Source organism: Rattus norvegicus, chromosome 4 (assembly GCF_036323735.1).
Source record: "Rattus norvegicus strain BN/NHsdMcwi chromosome 4, GRCr8, whole genome shotgun sequence".
Taxonomy (NCBI): Eukaryota; Metazoa; Chordata; class Mammalia; order Rodentia; family Muridae; genus Rattus; species Rattus norvegicus.
This window is the reverse complement of record NC_086022.1, coordinates 77,170,176-77,187,673: the sequence shown is the minus strand read 5'-3', so window position 1 is coordinate 77,187,673 and position 17,498 is coordinate 77,170,176. Positions and strand designations below refer to the sequence as shown.

The 17,498-nt window shown below is 42.0% G+C and overlaps 1 protein-coding gene across 3 annotated transcripts in view; it reads right to left on the bottom strand.

Annotated features, from left to right (window-relative positions):
• Cntnap2 (contactin associated protein 2) overlaps positions 1–17,498 on the bottom strand; it is a 2,256,901-nt gene that overhangs the window by 178,585 nt on the left and 2,060,818 nt on the right. For all 3 annotated transcript variants that reach the window (NM_001427648.1, XM_039109027.2, XM_039109028.2), the window contains one exon: positions 13,331–13,570. In NM_001427648.1, coding sequence (NP_001414577.1) covers positions 13,331–13,570 — 240 coding nt within the window. The remainder of the gene's footprint in view (positions 1–13,330; positions 13,571–17,498) is intronic.

The window sequence follows — 17,498 nt, the reverse complement described above, 5'->3', positions numbered from 1 at the left end:
CATCTCAAAGGTTACAGATGTATCCAGCAATCCCTAGCAAGAGTTTGATTAACACATCATCAGTGGATTCTTTGCTGATTCTCAGTCTTCTTTCAGAGGAAAGAACTGGTGTTCTAGTTTTAAATTATAAGGGAAAACTACAGTAATCAAAACTATAAAGTAAACAAACAGGAGAAGTAAGGGGGTAGAGAGGCAATTCAACTGTTAAGGTACATACTGTTTTGTCCTGAGTTTGGTTCCTGGCACTCACACTGGTCAGCTCATAACTAGCTATGGGAATCTGATGCCTTCTTCTAGACTCAGCAGGCATTGGACCCACACATGCCCATACTCCCCCCCCACATAATTAAACAAATCTTTATAAATGTTACTTAAAACTTCAGTATCCAGAGGGAACTAACTACTCTCGGCATCTTGGCAGTCTCCACTGCAGACATTTCTCCTGCACACGCTTACCACATGTGTGTAAATGAGTATGATTTCAAGTGCCACCCTTCCATAGTTAGGCATTCTAGCACTACACATGCCATTTAGAATGTAACACCATGTTTCTGCAGTTGAAAGAAGCATTTGTGAGTATAATCAAGAATTAATTGCGTTTCCTATTTTTGTTTTCTGAACAGAATTCAATAAATCACTATTTTTGAATTTTTTTATCCTCACATCTTAAATTTTTTTATGCTATGGCATTCATACCAAGCACTTAAGATGTTTGTCTTCCAAATGTGTCTACAGTCACTAATTCTTATTTATCGAGGGAGCTAGATGGATTCTATTAGAGGAGATGGTCCACTCTCTGTGGCCTGTTTCTTCCCCCTTTACCATAGCATTGCATTTCCCCATCTTCTTACTGTACCGAGGCTGCTGTCTCCAGGGCCAGAAGACCTCTGGAAGGTCACTTAGCACCGATCTGGGCCTTTATCTTGGACATAAGATCTACACTAGGCTTCCACCATCCACTTTGGGCTTTCTCAGTCATTTCTGGGTTCTTCATTGGCTCAATCATCCTTTATCATCCTCTTTTCTGGAGCCACAGCCACCTTCATGGTCACTGTATTCAGTCTTTAGCATTGTTTCAGCTGCAGGCACATCCGACTCCAAATCTGGAATCCAGCCAAACGTCTATCCTGCTCTGATTCTTTCCAACTTTCAACTCAATATTTCTGCTTGGATGTCCCTTTGGCATCGTACTTTGGTGAATGGTCACTTTAGGCTTTCAGTTATGCTTGTCACAGCCCTAGCTCTTCCATTTCTAATATTTCATGAAGTGTGAGAAATTCTTGGCTTGGTCTTCAAATTGGACCCTGAATCTTATCACTTCTTATTTATTCCATTTCTACCTGCGAAACACCCTTTGCCTGAATGGTTGCGGCAGCCTCCAGACTAAACTCTTCTGCTCTTATCCCAGTCTTCTCCTATACAAGTCTGCCCTTTGCCCCTCCTAATTCCACACAGTGGTCAGAGTGAACCTCAACCATAATGTACTGATGAATTCTATGTCACTTAGGGTCCTTCCACTGGCTCCCATGTCTTAGACCGACGTCCACGCTCACCTTTCTCTACCTTCCCGCTTTTTCCCTTGCTTACTCCTCACCTGTATACACTGAGTCTGTCTTCTAGCTGCCACCCCAGAAGGCCAGGAAATTCTGGTCTCAGGACTTTTATACTCAGGGCTCTTCTGATAGAATGTTCTATCCCAAGTTACTGCATAGCTGACCCAGCCCTCCCTTAGCCATTTGCTCCTGGGTCATATGCCTAAGGATTATTTCCATGATTTCCCCATAAAAGGGAAACTTGCCACCCCTTTCTTTGTTTAGGCTCTTCCATTTCTGCCTTATACTTCATTCCCATGACAATCCTCACATGTGGCACACTCTAGATTCCATTTTGTTTCTTTGTCTTCTTGTATTTCAGTGAGAGAGCTCTGAGAGAGCAAGGACATTCATTTCTGCTTCTTGAGACTGTAACCACTCTTTAAGACACCGTCTGGTTGGTAGGTACTTATAAATTTGCTTAGGAATGGTCTCCTTGCTTTTATGCCTTTTTTTCCAATATTTTCTTTGCAAACTAGAGAGATCTCTCCAAAACCACATAATTGATTATTTCATTGCTTCATTTAAAATCCTTCAATGCCTTTCAGTTGTTCACAGGATGAAGGTTTATATTCCTAATGTAGTTGTGGAGTTCTGTCCTCTGGGAGCTGTGCCTGCTGCTTTATTACAAATCAAGACACTTTCCCTCTCATATATAAGCTACCTTGGATTCTCTAGGACGTTCCATTCTCTACCCACCTTTGCTCCTTCCCCTCCCATTAGGATATCTTATAGAATAAAAAATAATTCTATTTGTATTTAAGGAGATGACTAGTCTTGGTAACTAGTGCAGAAAAATCAACTTGTCTTGGCTGGTGTGCATGCGTGTGTGTGTGTGTGTGTGTGTGTGTGTGTGTGTGTGTGTGTCTGTATGTGTCTACCTGTGTCTGTGTGCATGTGCACATGTAAGCCTAAGCATATAAAGAACAGAAGTTGACACTAAATGGCTTCCTCAGTTGCTTTTCTTTTTTTTTTTTTTTTTTTTTTTGGTTCTTTTTTTCGGAGCTGGGGACCGAACCCAGGGCCTTGCGCTTCCTAGGTAAGCGCTCTACCACTGAGCTAAATCCCCAGCCCCCTCAGTTGCTTTTCATCTTAATTTTTGAGGCAGAGTCTCTCACTGAATCTGGAGCTCACTCACTTGGCTGGTCTGGCTGGTCAGTGAGCCCCAGGGATCCTCTTGCCTCTTTCCCTAGCTTTAGGATTACAGCTGTATGCCATCATGCCCAGCATGTACTGTGGCTGACACAACATCCAGTTTAGGTGTTAGATATCTTAGACAATCAGCTGTATGTACTCATTCATTGTTCATTTATTCATTTCTTTGTAATAAACACACATAGCTGGGCAAAGCACAGCTTTCTTAAAGCCTCAAAGTGAGCTATCTGACTACCGGTGTGAAGTGGAATTCCAATACTGACAACTGTCCCAGATCCCCAGCATGGGTCAGGTGCTATGTGTGGATCTGAGGACACAGAGACATGTGAAAGAAAAGCAGCTTTCTCTGTGGGCTGGAGGTCAGGGGAGCTGATAATAATGCAAAACCTTGGCACATTTCTCCTACTGTTCACCAATGGTCCATTTGTTTACACCTCTATTAAGTTATTTTCATCTTTTTTCTTTTTTTATGGATTCCTCAGGCTTTGTAAATATGATTTAAAATTCTAGTAAGTGCTTCACATAATGTTAACAGAAATTATCTGCTCTGAGAAAAAGGGATGAACTGAAATTTAAATGTATAGGTAGTGACTATCTATAAACAATTATGGCAGCATTCAAGTAATAACATTTAAATTATGCATTTATTCCTCTCAAACAGCAGCAGAAGAGGACCACTAAGTGATGGTGGGAAGAATGCTAATATTTACCCATTAAAGTCAAATATTATTCAAATAGGGAGACACTTTCTCTTATCTCATATTCATCTCCCAAGTGAATTAAAGCCATTATAAGGAATTACTCTTTTACTGGCTGCAGCAAATCACATGCGTAACAGATTTACTATCTCCTGAGCATCACCACCACCTTCAGCAAACACTTACAGGGCACCTATTGTGGGCAGGAGATGTAGTGCTGGAAGTTTTGCATTTCTCTGGAAAGACAGGGCCTATTTATAACAGTGACAGATAATAATATATTGGGTATCAAACAAACGAAACAAAATAAGTGTAATTGGATTTTGAAGCCAAAAGTCATCGGAAGGAGGTGAGGGTTGGTCAAGGATTATAGAAGATGACACCTACTGTGTGCACTATAGAGGAAAGGGAGTAGGATCAGGCCAGGGAATGCTATGAGCATGAGAGCTGAGCACAGATGGCCTTAGAGTCTTTTTGAGCGTGAGTTTCTTGACATTGTTGAGTAAGCGATACAGAGATGTAGATTGAACTGGTAGGCTGGCTAGGGTATTTACTAATCTTTATATGGTGGTTTGAAGTAGAATGGCCCCATAAGAGGTCATTCATGTGTTTGAGTACTTGGTCCCCAGGTTGTGGAATTGTCTGGGAAAGATTGGAAGGTGTGGACCTTGTTGGAGGAGGTGTGTTACTGAGGGTTGGGAGGAGGGAGTGCTTTGAGCTTCCATTCACAATGTGTTTTTGCTCTGCTTCCTGTTTTTGGACTGAGATATGGACTCTCAGCTACTGCTCCAGCACCAAGCCTATCTGTGGCCGTGCTCCCTGCCATGATGGTGATGACACTGACACTGTAAGACCCATATAAACCCCTTTCGTATAAGTTGCTTCTTCTTATAAGTGGTGTTTTGTCACAACAATAAAAAAGTAACTAAGACATCTTATCTTACATGAGCATACTACAGAGCTTTCAGACTAAATAGGTCACTCCTTTGCATATTAATCCATTGAAGGAGATTACATTTTACAGATTAGGAAACAGAAGTATGAATTACCCATGGATCATCTAAGGCAGCAGCAGGAAGGAGAATCAGAATTTGAATCTAGAAATGTCTTCCCCAAGAACACTGATTAGTCTCAACTCAAAGGTTGTGGGATTCATCTCTTATGTTTCTAGTGTGTGTGTCACCAGTTGGTATTAATAGAGATACAATACAGTTCGTTACTCAGCATTATCTTTGTAAGGGAAGACTGGTTGCCTTGCCAAGGTGGGAAAGCCAGAAGCTACTGAAGCAGAGAAAAGGAAGAAATCTAAGTCTGACAGGGTGCTAGGGGCATGGCTTCCATTAATCATCCACTGAGATACAAGAGGTGAGACAGCTGGCGTCTCTGATGAGGGGGCTATAAACACAACCCCATCAGTTTCTCTGTGCCATTCAGATATGTGTACCTTCTGTGGTGTCAATGTGAAAAAATATCAGAAAGTCTGAGTTGGAAGAGGTTTGCTTTCGAGCACAGCAGTCGGAGCAAAGGTCATGGATCTCTATGAGGGTAGGTTCTATGGAACTCATTGCCTGGATGGACCACAAGAACAGGAAAGATAGACAATGAGTTGGGGATAGGAACACTACTTCTGAGAGGCAATGGGAGCTATCAAGACAAGGAGGGTTCAGGGAAGGTGACTCTGGAAAATGGTGAAAGAGCCTCTGATATGTGAAGTCTGATAAAGCCAGGATATTTAGTTAAGGCTATTAAATCATTTGTTTAGTCTCCTGTACATTGGCATCCATAGACTTTACTGGTCATCTTTCTCTCTCTCTCACCCCCCCCAATACTTTCTCTGAAAAATTTTCTTTTTCCTATAAATTTCAGTTAACAAAAATTGTGGTATTTGGAGAGTGAAACAGCTACATTTCCCCCAACACTTTTAAGGATGGCATTTCAAAACCTACAAAGAAAATGTCTTTTTTTTCCTAAACACAATCTGAATGTTTTGGGGATGCCTGCAATAGAGCGCTCCCAGCTTGGATTTAGGCACCTACATCCAGAGAGCACCATGTATCCCTTACCAGCTGATTATGCAAGACTATTAATCTTCACCTACCCAGCTTTGCCATCTAGAGGAAGGGATGAGAATTATGTCTACCACACAGAGCTGTGGGAGTCATCAGAATCAATGCGTCTAAAGCACTTAGGAAAGTGTTGTACATAGGTAAGCACTATTACCTGGCAACCATTACTGTAGAATCGATCGACTGAAGCTCTTTCACATGATAAATGCCCACACAGGAGCACCATACATGTTGTGTGGACAGAGACAATGTGCAGGGATATTACTAGGATATAACTGGGAAGCAAATTTTAGGAAGGAAGTAACAGAGTAGCAGACAGTACAGTGTCCACTAGTACATGATCATCAGATTCTTGATATGCTTGAGGTGAGAGACTCCTCTTGTGAAACATGGGAAGCCACAGGCTGTCTGCCTATTAGGAGGCTGGTACACGAGGGAGAACAGGAATAGATTAGAAACCCACTGAGCCTGATTCAGGCCAGTAATTGCCTGAGCCCCTGAAGCATGGGGGTTGAGCATTCTCTCTTGAGCTCCTGCTTTCTGATTTTACTTATTTATTTTTTACTAGAAAAATGACATGCACTCAAAGTGAGCATCGGACATGCACAGAATGGTGTCATTTGGGAGGAACAAGTCACGCATAAAAATCACAGCGTGAGCACACACTGTTGCTCTTCTGGTTTATCCATGTTTGTTTTCTAGAGCCAAGTTGATAATGTGCATTCAAGGCTGTATATTTTCTTATCTTAGTATAGCCTTACATTATATGAATTGCCCCCATGTCTTTAATGACTTTACACAGACACTTTTAATGGGCACATGGTGGTCCATAAAACAATGGCTCTCTTTTATACTACTTTATAAAGTGGACCTTCTGGGTCCTTTTCACTTCTTATTTTTATAAGCAATACTACAATGAACATCTTCATGGTGAAGATTATGATTTGGGCTTTTCCTATTAATAAATTCTAAAAGAGGAAACTCTGGGGCTCTGGGACATACACTTTTTTTTCATCTTTTTTTTTTAAACTGGATACATTGCGCAGAGAGTGTATTTGAAAATTCACAATTTTCCAGATATTTAGCTCAATTGTGGTAATATTTTTGTCCTCATAGAAGAAAATTTTGTTCTCTAAGAGTCCCTAACATTGGAATATCTATTAAAGATCAAGGAGAGAGATGGCCAGTAGGAGAGAAAGCCTCTATATTTTTAACTCACAAAGTTCATAAGAAATGAGTTAAAGAGATAGCTCCTTCCTACACCTAAAAATACTTTTTTAAAAAATTATTTATTTTTTTTGTATCTGCATGGACACCTGTAGTCCAGAGGAGGGTGTCAGACTCTTTTATAGATGGTTGTGAGCCACAATGTGGTTGCTGGGAATTGAACTCAGGACCTCTGGAAGAGCAGTCAGTGCTCTTAACTGCTGAGCCATCTCTCCAGCCCCCTAAAAAATACTTTTATATACAGGTTTTAGAGTGCATGTTTATATGTATACTTTTGTCCTAGCAAGACTCTTTATAGAGGGCATTGCTGAATGTCAAAATCATTTGCATATTCCCATTTGGATCTTATGGCTTAGTGTGCAGAGGATGGCCCTCATGGGCCTGTCAACTGTCAAGCACAGAGTAGGAGGGGCTCACTTGGCCTATTCTTCCCTGCTGAACTATAGACTACCAATGGATTCTGGGTGAGGGACAAACGCTGTTATCAGTTTTGTATCCACTAATGAGCCCACGATGCTCCAATGGATAGATGCAAACTCTTGTTCACACTAGTTGAACAGTGGTCATAAAACAAGAATTCTCAACAGAGGAATCTCGAATGGCTGAGAAGCACTTAAAGAAATGCTCAGCATTCTTAGCCATCAGGGAAATACAAATCAAAATGACCCTGAGATTCTACCTTATAGTGATCAGAATAGCTAAGATAAAAAACTCACATGACAGTGAGAATTGCTGGTGGGATTGCAAACTTGTACAATGACTCTAGAAATCAATCTGGCTGTTTCTCGGAAAATTGGAAATAGTTCTACCCGAAGACCCAGCTATAGCACTCCTGGGTATATACCCAAAAGATGCTCCACCAAACCACAAGGACACATGCTCCATTATGTTCATAGCAGCTTTATTCACAATAACCAGAAACTGGTAACAACCCAGATGTCCCTCAACTGAAGAATGAATACAGAAGATGTGGTTCATTTACACCATGAAATACTACTCAGCTATTTAAACCAAGGATATCATAAACTTTGCAGGCAAATGGATGGAACTAACCCAGACCCCTAAGGATATGCCTATTATATACTCAATGATAAGTGGTTTTAGCCAAAAAGTATAGAATACCCATGACATACCACACAGACCCAAAGAGGCTAAACAAGAAGGAAGGCCCAAGCAAGTTTGCTTGAATCATACTTAGAAGGGTGAACAAAATAGTAATAGAAGGCAGAGAGAGGGAGGAAAGAGGGTGGGAGGGGGAGGGAGAGGGCAAAGGGGGAGGGATCAGATGTGTGGAGAGACAGGAGAAAGACCCAGAGGGCCAGGAGAATGAATTTCCATTTTGCAGCTGCTGGGGGTAGGTGGGCTAGGGGGAATCTTTAGGAAGACCCAGAGAACTGAGATGGTGGAGGTTCCCAGGAGTCAATGTGGGTGACCTTAGTCAAGACGCCTACCAGTGGGGACATGGAACCTGAGGAGGCCACCTGCTATACCCAGGCAGGACCCCCAGTGGAGAGATAAGGATACCAACCCACCCACAAAACTTTTGATCCAAAATTTGTTTTGTCTAAAAGAAATGCAGGGACAAAGACGGAGCAGAGAGTGAAGGAATGGCCAACCAATAACTGGACCAATTTTAAACCCACCCCATGGGCAAACAATCCCTGACATTATTAATGATGCTCTGTTATGCTTACAGACAGGAGCTTAGATAACTGTGCTCTGAGAGGCTCTACCCAGCAGCTGACTGAAACAGACCTAGATACCCACAACCAAACACTGGATGGAGGTTGGAGACTCTTATGGAAGAGTTGGGGGAAGGACTGAAGGCCCTGATGGGGATAAGAACACCACAGAATGACTAATAGAATCAACTAACCTAGACCTGCAGGACCTCTCAGAGACTGAGCCACCAACCAAAGAACACACAGGAGCTTGAATGAGGCTCCCAGCACATATGTAGCAGACATGCAGATCAGTCTCTACTTGGGCCTCCCAACAACTGGCATGGAGGCTCTCCTTAAAGCTGTAGCCTGTCTGTGATATCCGTTTCCCATCAGGGCTGCCTTGTCTGGTCTCAGTGAGAGAGAATGCACCTACCCTGGAAGAGACTTGATGTGCCAAGGTTGGGGCATATCCATGGGTGCCCCATCCAATCAGTGAAGAAAGAGATGAGGGGTGGGAGGAGGGACAGGGAGGGGGCAGCATTTGATGTAAATTAATTAATTAATTAATTAATTAAAAAACAAAAAAGACATGAATGTAGGAAAGGGAATAGGGAATGTAGGAATGAAGTGGGGTGGTCAAAAAAGGTGAGGGGGGATAAGAGAGGGTGAGGGTGCTGATACTTAGAATATACTATCTGTACATAAAACTATCAAATAATAAATTTAATAAAGGATATAAAATGATGCCTTCACTGCCCACTCTCTCCCTACTTATTCAATATAGTTCTCGAATTCCTAGCCAGAGCAATCAGACAGCGAAAGGAGATCAAAGGGATACAGATTGGAAAGGAAGAAGTGAAAATATCACTATTTGAAGATGATATGATTGTATATTTAAGTGACCCCAAAAGTTCCACCAGAGAACTACTAAACCTGATAAACACCTTCAGCAAAGTGGCTGGGTATAAAATTAACTCAAATAAATCAGTAGCCTTCCTCTACACAAAAGAGAAACAAACTGAGAAAGAAATTAGGGAAACAACACCCTTCATAATAGTCCCAAATAATACAAAATACCTCAGTGTGACTTTAACCAAGCAAGTGAAAGATCTGTATGATAAGAACAATGCCAAGCAACCAGAGCTTCCAGGGACTAAGCCACTACCTAAAGACTATACATGGACTGACCCTGGACTCTGACCTCATAGGTAGCAATGAATATCCTAGTAAGAGCACCAGTGAAAGGGGAAGCCCTGGGTCCTGCTAAGACTGAACCCCCAGTGAACTAGACTGTTGCAGGGAGGGCGGCAATGGGGGGAGGTTGGGAGGGGAACACCCATAAGGGAGGGGGGGAGGGGGATGTTTGCCCGGAAACCAAAGAATTATTATTAAGTATTAAATAAATTAAAAAAAAAGAACTTCAAGCCTCTGAAGAAAGAAATTGAAGAAGATCTCAGAATTGAAGAAGATCTCAGAAGATGGAAAGATCTCCCATGCTCATGGATTGGCAGGATTAATATAGTAAAAATGGCCATTTTACCAAAAGCGATCTACAGATTCAGTGCAATCCCCACCGAAATTCCAATCCAATTCTTCATAGAGTTAGACAGAACAATTTGCAAATTCATCTGGAATAACAAAAAACCCAGGATAGCTAAAGCTATCATCAACAATAAAAGGACTTCAGGGGAATCACTATCCCTGAACTCAAGCAGTATTACAGAGCAATAGTGATAAAAACTGCATGGTATTGGTACAGAGACAGGCAGATAGACCAGTGGAATAGAATTGAAGACCCAGAAATGAACCCATACACACCTACGGGCACTTGATTTTTGACAAAGGAGCCAAAACCATCCAATGGAAAAAAGATAGCATTTTCAGCAAATGGTGCTGGTTCAACTGGTGGCCAGCATGTAGAAGATTGCAGATTGATCCATTCTTAATCACCCTGTACAAAGCTTAAGTCCAAGCGGATCAAGGACCTCCACATCAATCCAGATACACTCAAACTAATAGAAGAAAAAATGAGGAAGAATCTTGAACACATGGGCACTGGAGAAAATTTCCTGAACAAAACACCAATGGCTTATGCTCTAAGATCAAGAATCGACAAATGGGATCTCATAAAGCTACAAAGCTTCTGTAAGGCAAAGGACACTGTCGTTAGGACAAAACGGCAACCAACAGATTGTGAAAAGATCTTTACCCATCCTACAACTGATAGAGGGCTTATATCCAAAATATACAAAGAACTCACAAAGTTAGACTGCAGGGAGACAAATAACCCTATTAAAAATGGGGTTCAGGGGCTGGAGAGATGGCTCAGCGGTTAAGAGCACTGACTGCCCTTCCAGAGGTCATGAGTTCAATTCCCAGCAACCACATGGTAGCTCACAACCATCTGTAATGAGATCTGGTGCCCTCTTCTGGCCTGCAGTCACATATGCAGGCCGAATGCTGTACATACAATAAATAAATAAATCTTTTAAAAAATGGGGTTCAGAGCTAAAACAAAGAATTCAAAGTCGAATGGCTGAGAAGCACCTAAAGAAATGTTCAACATCTTTAGTCATAAGGGAAATGCAAATCAAAACAACCCTGAGATTCTACCTCACACCAGTCAGAATGGCTAAGATCAAAAACTCCGGTGACAGCAGATGCTGGTGAGGATGTGGAGAAAGAGGAACACTCCTCCATTGTTGGTGGGATTGCAGACTGCTACAACCATTCTGAAAATCAGTTTGGAGGTTCCTCAGAAAATTGGACATTGCACTACCTGAGGACCCAGCTATACCTCTCTTGGGCATATACCCAAAAGATGCTCCAACATACAACAAAGCCATACGCTCCACTATGTTCATAGCAGCCTTATTTATAATAGCCAGAAGCTGGAAAGAACCCAGATGCCCTTCAACAGAGGAATGGATACAGAAAATGTGGTACATCTACACAATGGAATACTACTGAGCTATTGACTTTATGAATTCATAGGCAAATGGATAGAACTGGAAAATATCATTCTGAGTGAGGTAACCCAATCACAGAAAAACACACAAGGTATGCACTCATTGATAAGTGGATATTAGCCAAAATGCTCAAATTACCCTAGATGCACAGAACACATGAAACTCAAGAAGGATGACCAAAATGCGGATGCTTCACTCCTGTAAAAGGGGAACAAGAATACACTTAGGAGGGGATAGGGAGGCAAAGTTTAGAACAGAGACTGAAGGAACGCCCAGTCAGAGTCTGCCCCACATGTGGCCCATACATATACAGCCACCCAATTAGACAAGATGGATGAAGCAAAGAAGTGCAGGCTGACAGAAAATGGATGTAGATCTCTCCTGAGAGACACAGCCAGAATATGGCAAATACATAGGTGAATGCCAGCAGCAAACCACTGAACTGAGTACGGGAACCCTTGTTGAAGGAATCAGAGAAAGGACTGAAAGAACTTGAAGGGGCTTGAGACCCCATATGAACAACAATGCCAACCAACCAGAGCTTCCAGGGACTAAGCCACTACCCAAAGACTATACATGGACTGACCCTGAGCTCCAAGCTCACAGGTAGCAATGAATAGCCTAGTAAGGGCACCAGTGGAAGGGAAGGCCCTTGTTCCTGCCAAGGCTGGACTCCCAGTGAACAGAATTCTTGGGGGAGGGTGGTAATGGGATAAGGATGGGGTGGGGAACACCCATAGAGAAGGGGAGGGGGAGAGGCTAGGGGGATGTTGGTCTGGAAACTGGGAAAGGGAATAACAATTGAAATGTAACTAAGAAATACCCAATTTAATAAAGATGGGGGAAAAAAAGAAAAAAAATTGATGCCTTCAAATGACTGGAAAGATGGCTCAGTGGGTAGAGCACTAGCTATACAAGTGTGAGGACTCTAGCTTTGATTCCCAGAACCTATGTAAAGTCAGATGCAGTAGCTTATGTCTGCAGAGACAGGAGAATCCTGAGAATCTCAGGGCTAACCAGTCTTATGTAGTGGTGAACAATAAAGAGATACTCTCTCAAAGAAGAGGCAAGGTGGAGACTGACGCCTGTGGATGTCTTCTGACCTTCACATAAGTGTACCTGAATTTAACACTCCTCAAATCCTGGTCTAAAAAAGAGGTTTATGTACTTCAAGACTGACTAGACTTCCAAGGACTCACAAGTGAAAACAATTCCCCCCATGCTCCCAGTAATTGTTTTTCTATGGATATATTTGTGAGTATAAATTCAGGAAGGCTTTAGAGATGGAAATATTTCTGATTTTCTACTTTTATTGAGAGTCCCAACATTTTTTTTTAAATGAAAATGCCAAATGCTTTAATCATGAGGAAAGGGAGACAATATTAGGTAGAAACACAGAAAAGGAACATTTCTCTGTCATTAATTACACACTACTGAAGCATTTATTAATAAGTGTATTACTTGATTTTTCTACTTGCCATTTTATTACACTTGTTTGTATTCATGTCTCTGGCCTTTGGAAGAGAGTTCCAACATTTTTATTGAAATCTATTGATACACTATCACAAACCAGGATAATTCATTGATTAATCTGTTATTATTAATTAAAAATTTTAATTAATAAATTAATTAAAAGTTATTTTCATTACTTCAGGGTATGCCTTTACTTTGTACAATAGAAAAGGTATTTGTTTGACAGGAATAAGAAGAATCATTATACAGATGAAAGCATCTCATGGTCACCTAAATATGAAAAGAGCCTGAAATTGTTCCATCAACTTGTTGGGGGTAAGCACTCAATTGACAAGCTGTTCTGATTCTGGATAAAAATGAGGTTCAAAGGAGTCAGGTACATTCAGCATCCCATGGTGAATAAGTCACCAACCAAGAACAATTCTGACTTGCATCTTCTGTCTGACTACTGTTTGAAGGTAGACGGCTAGGTATGCTTGCTCTTACCTGTGGGCTTGACCAGCACAGCTAGGAAGTCAGTGGTGAGGGAGCTGACATAGAGGAGGATGCAGGGTGCCTTGGTAGTGCTGAAGCTGAAGTGGATCTGCTCCTGGGCCAGGTCTGGAGCCAAGTGCTGCTGCTGGTCTGCAGAATTCTCAGCCCTGCTGCCTGTGTCTCTGGCAGTGACTGTCAGGGCCTGGAAGTTATAGCGCAGCCACATGCCCTCTTCAAAAAAGGCACCAACATCTGTCGAGAAGAAAGGACAAATTTGAAAAATGATGAGAAAGGTCTGAAGCCTATGATAGCTAGGCTTGGAATTTGGGTGAACTGTTGTCATCAATACAAATACGCTATTGAAAATAAAGCCTGTGGCACAACAAGGAAACCTGTAAGATTAAAACAAAAATAGCAATAAAAACTTAGTATGGGACGTGCATGCCTCTAATCCCAGCACTCAGGAGGCTGAGGCTGGAAGAGTTCCTATTCAAGGCCAGCCTGAGTTCTATAGCAAGACCTTGCCTAGAAACAAAACACAACAAGGAATTAAAGGGACGTAACAAAGATCATATTAGAAAAATAAATACTATACAATACTCACTGGCTTTCTGACTGAAGAGACTACTGAAAAGAAAGGCAGTATTATAACACAAACTTAATTTAAGAAGCCCATAGGGTAATACTCCTTGAGACTGGATTTGATTTGGATATCCAAACAGCAAAGCCTTTGACAAGCTCTAACACTTGAGAAGTTTTGAGGGTTTCAAATCACAAGATAGGGCATTAGAGAGACCTGGTTCCAAATTCAGCTCTGTGGCTCCTGACCTGCCTCACTGGAACTTCTTAACCAGTCTCTACAGGCCACAGTATTTCATCTTGGAAGTTGAGAGTAATTAGTACTCAATGCACAGTACCTACCCGCATTACCATCCTAATTACTAAGAAATTATTAGAAAGATTCCTGGCTCTCTATGAGCCAGCCCTTTCCTACAGCCTAATCTGAGCTTTGTAACCACTTCCTGGCAAGGAAGTCCTCTGTGGATTCCCTACTCCCTGCTAACCACCATCTTGAAATCACTGGAAGTCACCTGAAGGCTGAGCTACCTTACTTCACGGCCACTGTTTCTAGCTATCTTTATACCTCTTCTCTGAAGTATTTCTCAAACCTCATTGTCAAATCACCCCCATTATTCTTGCAGCACTTGACACCCAACTAAATTAATGCCACGAAGAATATATTCTATAACACACTACTCCATGCTGCAATTAATAGGATATGACAAGTTTTTAAAAAGTTGTTTCTAGAGATAATGTTTATATGCATTGTATGAAGATGTGTTTCTGTCCTTCCTTGCCTGTCTAAGGCACATCCTGATTGGTTAAAAGAAAAAGCCTATGGCCTATAGCAAAAGGTAGAATAGAAGGTGGCACATGTGGCAGAGAAAGAGGAACCCTTGGAAAGAGTGATGCAGGGAGATTCATCACAGAGTTGCAAGGGAAATCTGATGTATGAAACTGAGGAGAGGTAACCAGCCATGTAGCAGAACTTAGATTACTTTAAACAGGATATTTGAGCTACAAGCTAGCTGGGAATGAGCTTAACTTAAGGCCAAAAGCATTGTAAATATAAGTAATCCTCCTTGTCATTATTTGGGGGCTGGGACAGACATAGGAAAGCCTGAACGGTTACAATTATTATTTTTGTTTTCTGAGACAGGCTGCTCTCAAACTTGCTGTCTTCCTGCTTTAGCTTCCCATGTCCTAGGATTACAAGCCTGTATCAACACACACCTTAGTTTTATTTATTTATTTATTTATTTATTTATTTATTTATTTATTTATTGTGTGTGTGTGTGTGTGTGTGTGTGTGTGTGTGTGTGTGTAAATCTTATATGCCGTAGTACCTATATGGAGATCAGAGGACAACTTATGGGAATCAGTTTTCTTTTTTTTTTCTTTTTTCGGAGCTGGGGACCGAACCCAGGGCCTTGCGCTTGCTAGGCAAGTGCTCTACCACTGAGCCAAATCCCCAACCCTGGAATCGGTTTTCTTATTCTATCATGTGGGTCTCCAGACAGAACTCAGGCCTTCATGCTTGTCGGCAAACACTTTGCTGCTGAGCCATCTTGCCAGTCCCAGCTCTGTAGATTTGGCATTTATTATTTCTGAAGAAGTTATTATAGACGAGTGGAGTCAGATACCCCGGAAGGACTTTCAGTCTTGTCAAATGGATTGATTTGGGTCCCTGGCTTGAATGTCTGTTTTCTTCTTTGTGAACTGTGTCCTGGTGTTGGCTGTGAGGATTAAACAGCTATGTATGTGTGCCTGGTGCCTGGAAATACCAGCGTTTAGTAAAAATGAGCTCACTGTAGTTTCAGGACTGCCTACTACTGTCTGTTATGGGTAGCTGACCTCTGACCATTGCACAAATGCCACACACAGTTTAGTGTCAGCCCATGTCGGGCACTGCTACAGAGCTCAGTAATTCTCACTCAGCTGTGATGAAAAGCCCAGTGGACTCTAGATTCTCACCACAGGAAGCACTATTTTTTTCCTTGAATTTTTGCCACAAGGACATTCACAAATGTATGTGTATGCAAGAATGCATAGCATTGTCAAGGTGATGGGAGGGATACTGATGACATCTAGTAGACATCAAAGGATAGCAATGTAGGAGGACGACTTACAGATAAGGATTGCTTTGGTTAAAATGCCAAAAGTATCCTTATTCAGAGACCCAGGATTAAAGATGTATTTTATCCATGCCGACTGCTACATGCTTACAGGGATGTAAAGATGAGTAAATATGGTCCCTGTTCTTGGGGACCTTCCTGCATGACAGTGTCTTATGTTCGGGTGAAGACACTTCCATTCTCAGCACAATATGGTGAGAATGACAATGCGTATGGAAGATATGAGGTAGGGACCTCATCTTAGCGCTCAGATTAGTATTTCATTGTCATAGCAGACACCTATTGAGCACTGACTGTATACAGCACGGGTGATGTTGGACACTGAGATCCTGATCCTGAGGAGGATTTGGATAAATGGACAAGTAGAATGTGTGTGGTTCCAGGCTGGGTTCCAGAATTATGTATACAGGGTCCCTGGAACAGTGACAACTGCTTTATGTCTATGGCCAAGGAAGGCTTGCTGTGGGAAAATGCACTGAAGCTTGACTCCAAAGGACTAGAGATATCCACTTACGCAGCCCAGAATCTCTGTAACAGATAGACGCTCCTAGGACGGGCCTCTGGAATCATGTTAAACAAAACAGGAGAAAATGGAACATGCTGCTTGGAACAAACACCCCGAGAGGTTCTCTTTGCAATAGAGAGCTTTGTCAGAGAACGGGAGGCATTCATTGAGAATGGGCTCTGGTCTGTGGGAGAGAAGAGGGCAATGAGGAAGGATAGGATTCAGGACAAAAGCCATAGGTTTCAGGCAGGTGGGCTGGAGAGATGGATATGCAGCTAAAGACAAACATGCCAGGGTTTTTGCAATTCAAGGTTGCCGGCCTGGGAGGGCGGGTTTGGGCAGCAGAGGCCAGTCATACACGGAAAGCCACTATTACCCTTAACTTACATATGCAGCAATCCACTTGGAAAAACTTGAGCATCTGGGCGCCAGGCTCTTCTGAGCATCCTTGAGTTAGGACTGGAGGTCAGCAGTGAACAGTGCTAGGCCCCTGACATTTCTCTGATCACCTTCATTAGAACCTGTTAAAATGCTGGTTCCCCAGTCTGGGGTCCAGAATCAAACTCAGAGGTTCTGACTCAGTGGGTCTAGGCAATCAGCACTTACAATAGGCTCCCATGTAATGTGCACACAGTACCTAAGGTCCTTGGAGTAGAAGATGAGTCAGAAGGGAACTGGATGGAGCAGGTAGCTGAGTGGTCCCTGCCTGGATGATGTTATTCTTTTCTCAGCTAACCTGGAGACAGCATCCCACAGCAGATCATGAAGGGAAAGTCAGAAATCTAAAAACCTTACATAAACAATCTGAAGACATGCCTCAGAGAATTCTTTTGTATATTTTAGAGTCATCATTTAAGAGCTTTATGGATTCATGTCAGCTTTGGAGGAAGGAACAAACCAGGCTTAAATGTGTTATCCTGAAACCACATCATAAACCAACTGTTAGACTGAGGCCCCAGAGCCATGTAAATCATTTAAG